Source organism: Seriola lalandi, unplaced genomic scaffold (assembly GCF_002814215.2).
Source record: "Seriola lalandi dorsalis isolate HSWRI2012SDOR001 ecotype SW California unplaced genomic scaffold, Sedor1 jcf7180002054795, whole genome shotgun sequence".
Lineage (NCBI taxonomy): Eukaryota > Metazoa > Chordata > Actinopteri > Carangiformes > Carangidae > Seriola > Seriola lalandi.
This window is the reverse complement of record NW_019525348.1, coordinates 1,028,654-1,039,667: the sequence shown is the minus strand read 5'-3', so window position 1 is coordinate 1,039,667 and position 11,014 is coordinate 1,028,654. Positions and strand designations below refer to the sequence as shown.

The 11,014-nt window shown below is 40.4% G+C and overlaps 1 protein-coding gene across 1 annotated transcript; it reads left to right on the top strand.

The window, feature by feature from the left end:
* Positions 1–1,488: 1,488 nt before the first annotated feature.
* LOC111669518 (ras-related protein ORAB-1-like) lies at positions 1,489–10,977 on the top strand. The gene is made up of 6 exons (XM_023425849.2): positions 1,489–1,889; positions 5,601–5,673; positions 6,057–6,152; positions 6,770–6,865; positions 8,216–8,347; positions 10,542–10,977. Exons 1-6 carry the CDS (start codon positions 1,876–1,878, stop codon positions 10,740–10,742), a joined length of 612 nt encoding a protein of 203 aa, XP_023281617.1. The 5' UTR covers positions 1,489–1,875; the 3' UTR covers positions 10,743–10,977.
* Positions 10,978–11,014: the final 37 nt, after the last annotated feature.

Genomic DNA, 11,014 nt, shown 5'->3' with positions numbered 1-11,014 from the left:
TTATGCACCTATGCAGCACCCTTGCCCCACTAAACGCAAGAGGGAGTCGAATTCTAGAATCAAATTTGGCACAACACTTACACAAGTCAGCTTGGTGACAGTATAAATTGTCTCCTCCAGAAGGACAAAAAAAACCTAAAAACTATCTATCCCCCATGGCCTACTCGTTCTTTAGTGATCACTTAAATACAACATGGAAGTAAAAACAATAACATTAGTTACAACAATGTATTGCAGACATGGTCATGCTTACAAGTGCGTACTTATGAGTACAGTAACATAACACTGTTAGTTAAGTAAACTACACTGATAACATGTTTTTATACATTCAGATAGAGAGAAAACATGATATATCTACAACCATTAACAGCTGCCATCTAACCTATAGGCTTCAGATGGGCTAATACATGCCATTATTACTTGGAGGTACTTTGATTATTAGCTAAGTAGCTAGTTAATATTTACAGTAAAAGGGTAGGTACTGTAAACAAACCCAAACAAGTAAACAATTAATGTGAATGTGTACTGAACAACACACTGTGACACTGCAGCACATAAAACACACTCATGTCACACTACCATTATCAATAGCAATCATAACATGTAAGGTACAGTAACTGCATGCTAGCGATTGTTAGCTAGGCTAACTGAAGTAACTGCATAATGTAACAAACGACAACAAAATGATGAAATTACTTTGTGTGAGGGATGGAAATATAATGTATATGAATATTTCAGATTACCAACATTTAAATTAAAATGAAAAATTAAAGAAACTTGAATTATGTAGCCTCTGTATGCATTCATTGATATTATTATATTCCTTCTAACTGGTATGGATCTTGTGCATGCTTGATATTACACTTTAATGTCCTCTTAGCTTTTATTTTGACTTTTTTGCACGTCACTTTTTCCTGTCTGTCCAGCTGTTCTTGCCAAATGAGGAATGAAAAAATTTTATTTGCAAAAAACAAACCATGACACATTGATTCTTTACATGAGTGAGTGGAAAATATGCAGCAGCCTTTTGTCGGATGAATCATGCTATTTGTAGCGTACCTGTGTGCAGGTGCTGACATGAGCTACCAGGTCACACCTGTTTCTTAAGTAATGACACAACATGACACACTCCTGACATCAGGACAGAAGTTTCTGGATTAACGGGAGACGTGTATGATACTATTACAGTATACTGGTCATTTCTAATGTTATTTAGTATTTACACTGATAAATACTGTGAGAGAAATATACTCCAGCAGCAATGACCAGTGTTACCGGAAGATAAATTAGTGTGTTAAACTTGTCAGATGTAACTGGGATATGACCGGAAATAGTAATCATGTCTTTGTAAATAAAAGCCTCGCTGTACGGCATATGCACATAATACAAAGTCCAAGAGGGCGAGGTTTATGTTGAAGTACTAGACCGGAACTTGTGTATAATGTGTACTTGTGTACACGGGGCAGTGTGTGAGTCCTGTGTGCCACGTTTCACTAAATGACGTAATCTCTGTGAGGGCTGACAGGTCGCTGCTGCAGTAACGTTAACGACACACCGACACACTCAGAGACAACCGGCCCGGTTAGACACATCTACTCTGTTTATTCCCATTAGGTCTACGGTTGTAGAGACGGTCCACCGTCTGTTTTTAGACACCGTCCCTCCGTTACTCCTGACTCGGCTAAACCGTCTGGCTAATGTTAGCTGTTTCCTGGTCGGAGCTGCAGCCATTTTGGGTTTTTACTGAGAAACAAGTAGCCGGCCGAGGTTTGGGGAGCAGAGTAAGCTAACGCATTTTCATCAACCAAACAGCGCTGTTTATTTGATAAAAAGAGACATTTCACGAGAGGAGACAGGTCATACATCGAGTCAACAATGAATCCAGAATAGTAAGTATCTTGCTGAAAAACATTGTATTACATTTTGGACCTCAGAGCTAAGGTTAGCTAACGGTTAGCTCTGTGCTAACACGTAGGTTAGCGTTGGGAAATAACTTCATATGAGCAGTTGAGCTAAGTTAGCAGCTATCATCAGCTGACGTTAATATCCACCTGTGCCTGCATCAGGTACGGTGATTATTCCATATATATTTAGATAGATTTATATATTTACAAAATAAACACAAAAATGTTGGTTATGTCCTCATAGTCCAGGTGTTGTTTCCAGCTGCAGCAGCTTCAGTGATTCTGGTCTCAGTTCTTTGATGTAAATACAGGACAGAGCTGTGACTGCTCCCTGTAACTTAGATGGTCAACAGCAAGTGTTATGTAGCTATCAGACACCGAGAGTTAGCTCGTTAAAATCATAATAATCATAATCCATTTATTATATTTGTAGACAGCTGATGATTATAACTATCAGGTTGTCTGTGTGTGTCATCGTGATATCCCACATATTGATCGCACTCAGACAATGTAGCAACCGTCATCTGTTGTTTACGCCCAGGTAACTGGTTGTACGCTTTACCTGGTGTTGACCATGACTCAGTTTTCAGTCAGATGGTCTAGTAGCGCAGAAGCAGTCATGTGTAGGTCACATGCCACAGGACAAGCCCCTGGTTTCACCACAGCAGTGTTGAGCAATCACTTACTTCAGCTTTCTTTCTCTGGCTTTGGTTTTCCCATTCAGAAATGTTCTCATGGGTGGATGGCAGAATTTCTGGACTGCAGCCATTTATTTATTTGACATATTTTTTAACGTTATCATTATGCAAAATGGTGAAATTTAATTCACGTTCCTCTCTGTACACTGCTTAATCCTGTATTAATGATTCACCTCCTTGGCATGGAACAGATACTCAGAGGCAAGGTCCAAGACACTCACAGAGTCAGTGTCAGAATGAAAGGGAGGCATCTTTACCCCACATTATGGTGTACCTTTTAATTTAGTCTGCTGAATACCACACTTTTAGTTAAAATGACAGTAGGAATTTATAAATTGCACATTTTGACACTTATCAATGGTATATTTGGATTTTTCTGTTGAACCATGGTGAAAAGACCAATGATGGTTTTTGGACTTTGCAGGTTTAATGTCAGATAAACATGTTGTGTTAAGTAAGGTAACAACCTTTACCTAGTTTGAATCATAGACTTTTTTCATACCCTTGTTACTCAACTTTTGTGTTATTGTCAGAGTTGTGTTGAGCAGTGAGTGGTCAACCTCGCATAAGGACAGCCATTGTCCACAGTCACAGGCTTAATGAAAAGGGAATGACTGGATTTTATTACAATGAGAAGGAGAAACTGAGACGGTCCTGGGAGGCAGGATACTACCAGGCTCAGCTGATGTGTGAGACACCGCTTTCCCTCTACTGATGCTACTGATGGAATATCAGTGGGTTTATATTACTATACTTTGCTAGTTTGGGGTTTTTACCACTATCAGACAGGTTACATTTTAGGCTGTGTGTTAATAAGACAAGTGGGATGTATTTTTAACCATGGCACCAGCATTGTACTGAAACCAGAGGGAAGCACATAATCATATACAACCAATCAAGAAGTCTGTGTCCTTGCTCAGGGGTTTCACACCTCGGGACCATAACACGCAGGAAAAGTCCTTGAAATTGAAAGAAAAGTGTACTGTTTGTTATTTTGCCATGCCACTGGATTTCTGCTTAGCCTTCTTTCTCAGCCTTATTAGGAGTGTGGTGCTGCAAAGGGTCAGCAGGAAATCTAAGACAGAAAAAAGGTTTAACACTAGCAGGTCTCAGACAAAATAAATATAAGACAGACAAAGTGGTTTGTCTGAAGTTTGTATATCTGCATGCATTGGTATTGGTCTGTGTGTGTACATGTTTTATGGGGAGGTGAAGGATAATCATTATATTGCCTAATTTTATACGAGTGTAATTGTAAGTGGTGCAGGATGTAGTTTAGACCTGTATGTTGGCTGCAGGCTGCCTAGACTTGCCGTGTTGAATCATAGAGTTAAAGTGGATTGTTGGGCAGGATTAAAGTAATAGCTGAAAGCCCACCCCATAGTATGTAATTGGCCCCCGACAATACTCTTTGAGAGTGAAAAGTGAGTATCTGTAAAGCACATACCAGAGCACACTACCAAAACAGACTACATGATCCCTGGGACTAAAAGTTCCTTCACTCTCAATATAAAGAACTGAGAAGCATAGTAGCAGCTTGGTAGAAAATAAGAGCCCACACATTTGTGCGCCAGATATTTACATCAATGTCAGAAGGTTTTGCGAGGAGCCACTGTGAAACAATGAGCAAAGCAAGTTTTAGTTTGATTATTTTTTTCTTTTCTAGATGACTCAATGCTTTTTTTTTTAAGAACTAGTAAGGAAGTCAGCTCAGTAGTTTCCATTTCAACAGCAATAATGTACAGAAGTGTCATCCTAAATCCTGTTAATGCTAACAGTAACTGGTGCTTCTGCTGTCCTGTGGTGTTCAGTGTGGTCTTCAGTTCTACTAACTCCACCCTGATACAGTTGTGTCTGGGTCATAGGAAAGTACCACCTTCGGAGCAGGGACTTTTGCAGAGGGGGGCAGGAGGTCTGGCCCAGGAACCAAAAGTAGAACTAGGTTTCTATGGTTAAAATCCAGATGAAGTTCCTACTCAGTAGTAGGCACAACTGAGCTTTTTTATCAGCCATGGACAGATTATGATATAATGGTCCCCTTAGCAGGTGAAAGGTCATTCACTTCTACTATATAAGACACCCTGACTGAATGAGAGACAAAATAAGACTACAGCAATTGTCTTAAAGTAGTTTCCCTTTGTGGTTGTTTTGAGTCTCTTTTTGCTTTTTTGTGTCTCTTTGTCGTAGTTTTGTGTCTCTTTTTGCTTTTTTGTGTCTCTTTGTCGTAGTTTTGTGTCTCTTTTTAGTAAGTTTGTGTCTCTTTGTGGTTGTTTTTTGTCTATGTGGTCGTATCAAGTCTCTTTGTAGTAGTTTTGCATCTCTTTGTGTTTCAAATCTCTGTTTTATTGTGCCGAATCTCTGTTTTATTGTGTGTTTCTTTGTAGTAGTGTTGTGTCTTTTTAGAGTAGTTTTGTGTCTCTATGCGGTTGTTCCGTGTCTCTTTGTGGTTGATCTGTATCTCTTTGTGGTCATTTCAAGCATCTTTGTAGTTTTGTGGTTATTTCAAGTCTCTTTGTGATTGTTTTGCATTTGTAGTAAGCATGAATTAGACTAACCTCAGAACTGGGGTAGAGAGGTACAACATACTAAGAAAAGAGTACTCCTCTGCTCTGCTTTCAGTTGGCGTTATATGTCCAATCACATGATCAACCAGCTTCCTTCAGAAAATGTAGCTGAGCTCAGCAGGGTTCATTGTCCTCAGTGTTTCCTTTTCTTGTAAATTGCAGACCTTCCAGTAACTCTGCCAAATGATGTAATGACACTAAGATCATCATATTCTGATCAGCATATTTGCATGTAACTCAAACTGATGTTTTGAGGTAAATGCCCCTTGACTGTTCTAAAGAATCAACCTGAGATCTTGAGTCAGACTTGAATGTGTCCAGGCCATCACTATCATAGCCATTTATTTATTTAAATGGGTCATCTGTAACACACTTACTTGGTTAACAATTTCTGAATGTCCTCTAACTAGTGTGTTTTCATTCTTCCCTCACAGTGACTATTTATTCAAGCTGCTCCTGATTGGTGACTCTGGTGTTGGAAAGTCTTGCCTTCTTCTCCGATTCGCAGTAAGTTTCCCCAAAGTAGCAGATACACTGTCTTTATGTTAACTCAATTTTCTGCTTGAGCAGGAGTCAGTTGAAGAGTATTTCAAGGTTTATTATGCAGTGATTTCATGCAAACTGAAGTTGGACAACAATGTATCTTAGCAATCTTAACTGGGTTCCTTATGAACTCAATTAGAAACTTACTGTTAACAGGATATGATGTGTAAATGTGTCTGTAACTCATTTCATTCACAGTGTAATATGCTCCAATTTGTTTACTACTGAAAAAGTTACACTTACCAACACCCTGTGCTAGTAATGACTGATGGTACTGTCTATGTGTAGTGAAGCAGGAAGTGAACAGGTTGTGTGAACGATCTAACTGACTCTGTTTCTCTCTGCAGGATGACACATACACGGAAAGTTACATTAGCACTATTGGTGTGGATTTCAAAATACGAACCATAGAGCTGGATGGAAAGACCATTAAACTTCAGATTGTAAGTAATTCACTTGGTGCTGTAGTGAGTATTTGGGGCAGCAGGAAGGTGTATGTTGGACCCAATCAAAATAAACTACAGTGTTTGTGTGTGTGTGTTCATGGTGATGAAGGGACATGTCACCCAGTGCAACAGTGTGGCTCACTCATGCGTTTAGCATTGAGGAATGAGATATATCAGGTTTTGATACACACACAGTTCTTGTGTGTAGGAGACATTCAGTGTTGGTTTTAGTCTGCTCTTGGGATTTTTTGACGAGAATAATAATATAGAATATCAGCAGCTTTTTTAGATACAAATAGTAGTGCTGCAATTAACGATTATTTTCATTATCGATTGATCTGCCATTTTTTATTTTCAAGTGCTCAGATAAGTCTGAGCTTTGCAGAGCCAAATGTGACATCTTCAAATGTTTGGTTTGAGCATACGTCCAAATAGCCATAAAATGTTTCGTTTACAATTATATATGACAAAGAACAGCAGGAAACCCTTTGTTGGACTTGTTTCTCAATTTTTCTTAAAAAAATAAATTTAGCAATTAATCAATAATTTGTTGTTTTTTTATTTGTATTTAATCCTTTGTTTAAAAGGTTGTATTCGTGTTTTTCCTTTGACAGTGGGATACAGCGGGCCAGGAGAGGTTTCGTACAATCACATCCAGCTACTACAGAGGTGCTCATGGTATCATTGTAGTGTACGATGTCACAGACCAGGTCAGTATAACATCACACCTTTCATACCTACCACAACGTATTCATTGATACACTAACAGATGAGATTGTACCTCAGGAAGACACGTTTATCTGTTTATTAATGGTTGAAATTTGCACCGTGACAAGACATAGTTGGATTGGCTTGTTTCTCATACACCGCAATGCAGAGAAAGAACCATTCCTCATGTTGCTGAGGTCTCTCTGGACCCCTCTTAGATCACGGTATTAGATCCTCTAGACCCCCCAGCAAAGAGGAGCCTGTTTGTTGCTTTCAGTCAGAGCTGGATGTCTGTTGGTTGGATGTCTGGTGTCGTGTGCAGATATAGAAGTGTAAAAGACCAAGGAAATTCTTTCTATTTGAGTGAGAAACCAGTGTTCACCTTACTGAATCCTTGTTCTCTGGCCTGTGATGAGGGGAAATGAGTCCATCTTCCTCTTACTCAGTGGATTTCACACTGTATGATCTTTGATTGCTGGTCAAAGTGGAAGTGTTGCACAAGAACTACTTGAGTCAGAGAAACAAACTGATGTTTACTGTTGATGTCGTGGACCACTGAAATGTTGTGTGCTATCAGGGTGTGTTGTTGCTGCACTAGAAATAATGTGACCTGATGTCAGGTCTATATTTGGCCAGGAATACATCTGTGTTAAGGTTGCCCTCTGGGCTCTATGTTTTCACAGGAATGAGGCTTTCTTTTGCTCAGCAGGTGTTTGATAGCACATGTGCTCTAAATTAAAATGAAAGACCCAAAATAACATTTAGATATAAAGGATTGAAGTGTCTACCTGACCACCTGTGTTTCTCCCAGACACATATAACATGGTGTACCCATTTAAGTCTGTTAGTAACTGGTTTTCTGCATGTAATCATCTGCTGTGGACGTTGTCCTAACCAGAGGGCAAACATACATTAGATGCACTGTACGTAACATGGACAGTGCCTTATGTAGATTACATTAGTTAGGAACAGTTGTGAGCAGCTGTGAACAGAGTCCATGCTGCAGCCACACTGTCCTCTGTATGTTCAGAGGACAGAGAAATGAGGAACTAAACCCACTTGGCCTCATTAAATGCAAAACTGAAGTCCTCCGTATTGAAGCATGTGACCTGTGAATGGATCCATAAACATCACTCCACCGTGCCTTTTGATTTGCTCTTATATCGTGTTCTAGCCGTGCAATGTTTCAAACTGACTTCCTGTCAGCACAGTGTTTTTAAGAGCAGCGCACACTGGTCTTAATAACACATTCATATTGCATTAAGGCTTAATTTTGCCTCTGTCAAGGCTGCTGAGGTCCTGTAGTATCAGATTTTAGCTCAGTGCTAATGATAATCTGTTACCTGCCTCAGGAGTCCTTCAACAATGTCAAACAGTGGCTACAGGAGATTGACCGCTATGCCAGTGAAAATGTCAACAAGCTTTTGGTCGGGAACAAGTGTGACCTGACGACAAAGAAGGTGGTGGACTACACAACAGCAAAGGTAAGGCACCTGGGTGTTTCACTCACACACAAGCTGTTGCATGTCATCTTTTTCATGCTACAGTGGCTTCTGTATTTAAAATAGATCTTATTTTCTGTGCTGTGTCGTTAAGGAAATTACTGAAAGGTGTGTTAGTTAAGATGGCTGTAGATGGCTTACCCTTAACACTTGAAATCCTTTTAGAATGAGAAACCGAAACAGACTCGGACAAGGCTGGTCCCAGCTGAGGGCCTGGAGGGAAAGCCAGGAACAGGTCTAGCTATGAGCCAGTTTGTATCTACATCACAGTAGATATATAGTAGCAAAATGGAGTAGAAACAATTTTAAGAGATAACTGGTGAGTTTTTCAAATGTCTTTTAGCAGTACAAACAAATTCTTTTCACTTAGTATTCACCTCAAGGCTTCAGCATGCAACAAATGAAGTACTTCTACTTGTTCTTGTTCTGAATGGCCTCAGTGGAAAGCAGGGTGTTGTCATCCATCCAGACACTTGTGATGTTGCACTAAAGCCCCTTTTACATTGGACAGAAAAAACACCCAGGTCAAATGACTCTGCAGTAGTCGCAGGGTATTTATTGGCCCCGGCTCTAATTGGCAGTGACGTAAACATTAGACTCGGGTGAATTCCCTAATTTTCGCCCCTTTTCCTGCTGTAACGTTTCTCAGAGCACAGACACTGTAAACACACCCGTCACCTGTCCAGCATAGTGCTGTTACACCAGATACACCACAGCTACACTGCACTCGCAGATGAAAGTGTGAGCTGCAGCCCCAAAATAAGTTTTTAAAAACACAATCACAGATGGAAGCGTCTCACACAGATGCTCTGACACTGACAGAAGCAACAGCCCGGGGATGAGACGCGACCGATCCATTTTACTTGTCTGCAGGCAGCTAGCAGCTCACTCATTCTCCCCCGTGTGTGTGTGTGTGTGTGTGTGTGTGTGCGTGCGTGCGTGCGTGCGTGCGTGCGTGCGTGCGTGCGTGCGTGCGTGTTCTGTAACTGCATGTGATGATGTTGCTCCCTGCAGTTGTGTGCCTGTGTCCTCTCAGTCTGAACAGAAAGACAAACTCTTGACAGTGAAAGGAAGTCAATTACCTTTTTGAGTGTGTTTACCTGTGTTTAAAAAAACCTGCTCATATGTGCTAATTTAGTGTAGAAAGTGTTAAGTTAACCAATGAACAGTGACAGAAGTAGTTTTGTCAAGAATGAAAAAGAGCTTGAGAAAGAAGCTGAAACCTCCTCTACTCTCCCCTCCACACACCTGACCCAGTCATTATGTAAAGTTGGACTGACTTACAAAAAAGAAAACTCATAAGATTTAAGGTCAAGAATTGCTGATTTGCATGAAGTTGGAAGTGTAAAGTCAGAGTTTAGATATTCATCAGTCCACAGTCAGCCAAACTGTCTATAAATGGAGACGGTGCAGTTCTGTGTCATCTCCCTCTCTCTTAGATTCAGTATCTATAAATATGCAAGTAGTTGATCTTGGACACATGATGTCTCCTACGTCACTCAACAGTTCATTCTCAGGCTTCAACTTTCCACATCACAGTGTGTCAGTTACATACTGCACATCAGCAGTATCACCTAGAATCAATAACAAATATTTTTCACAGTTACCTCAGTAATGATTAATAAATCACACTTTATTACATAAACCTGATGCACAAGATTCTCTTGTGTCTTCACAGAGGAACTCTTATTAACTCTTTTTACTGAAAATAAGTAGAAAATCATGGATTATGATAGTAATATTTAACGTCCAGTAGTTAAACGTTCTTACTTTTATTTGCTAAAGTATGAAAATCAAATTAGAATATGCAACAGTTAAAAAAAATATTTAAAATATTAAGATCTTAATAATAACCCTATTCCACCAGCAGGATGTTTTAGTGAACAGAGTGACATTATTTTCACAAACTTGTGTAGCAGACTGCTGTGTCTGAAACAACCTGCTCAGATGAGACTTACAGCCACAGGCTGAGGTCGTAGCTAACCTCAGGGTTAACCTCTACATCATCCCACAGTGTTCACATTGAGCCTCATTACATCCTGTAACCCACATGACCAACATGACATCTTTTTTGTGTGTACCAGCTCTTTCTCATCCACTTTTGCTGCAGTTACTTTGCACTAATAAAATAAAGAGATGTGTAAACCTGTGTCCTCTGTCCCTCGTATTTATCCAGGAGTTTGCAGACTCTCTGGGCATCCCCTTTTTGGAAACCAGCGCCAAGAATGCCACCAATGTGGAGCAGGCCTTCATGACGATGGCTGCTGAGATCAAGAAGAGGATGGGCCCTGGGGCGACAGCCGGAGGAGGGGAAAAGCCCAACGTGAAGCTGACCCCCGGCACTACTGTCAAGCCTTCATCAGGAGGATGCTGCTGAGAGAAAAACCACTTCCACTTTGAACACCCCTACACCCCAACCCGGCCGCCATCCTCCTCTAAACTCCACTGTGTCCCAGTAAAACCCCCCCACCCCACCCACCCTCCAACAACCAGACAGGACAGGGAAGACATGATTCACAATGTGTATGTGAGAACAAGATGAAGTTGCCTGTATTTGTACTGTACATACTGTAGCCGCACTACCAAAAACAAATAAAGCATCCTTCTTGTCATACTGTCCTGTTATTGATGACCCAGCCTTGACCCCCC

Bases quoted from the DNA above. Each gene is read 5' to 3' on its own strand.
- LOC111669518 (XM_023425849.2), top strand. The intron at 5,674-6,056 runs GTAAGTTTCCCC...TTCTCTCTGCAG, and splicing joins GCCTTCTTCTCCGATTCGCA to GATGACACATACACGGAAAG. The intron at 6,866-8,215 runs GTCAGTATAACA...TACCTGCCTCAG, and splicing joins TGTACGATGTCACAGACCAG to GAGTCCTTCAACAATGTCAA.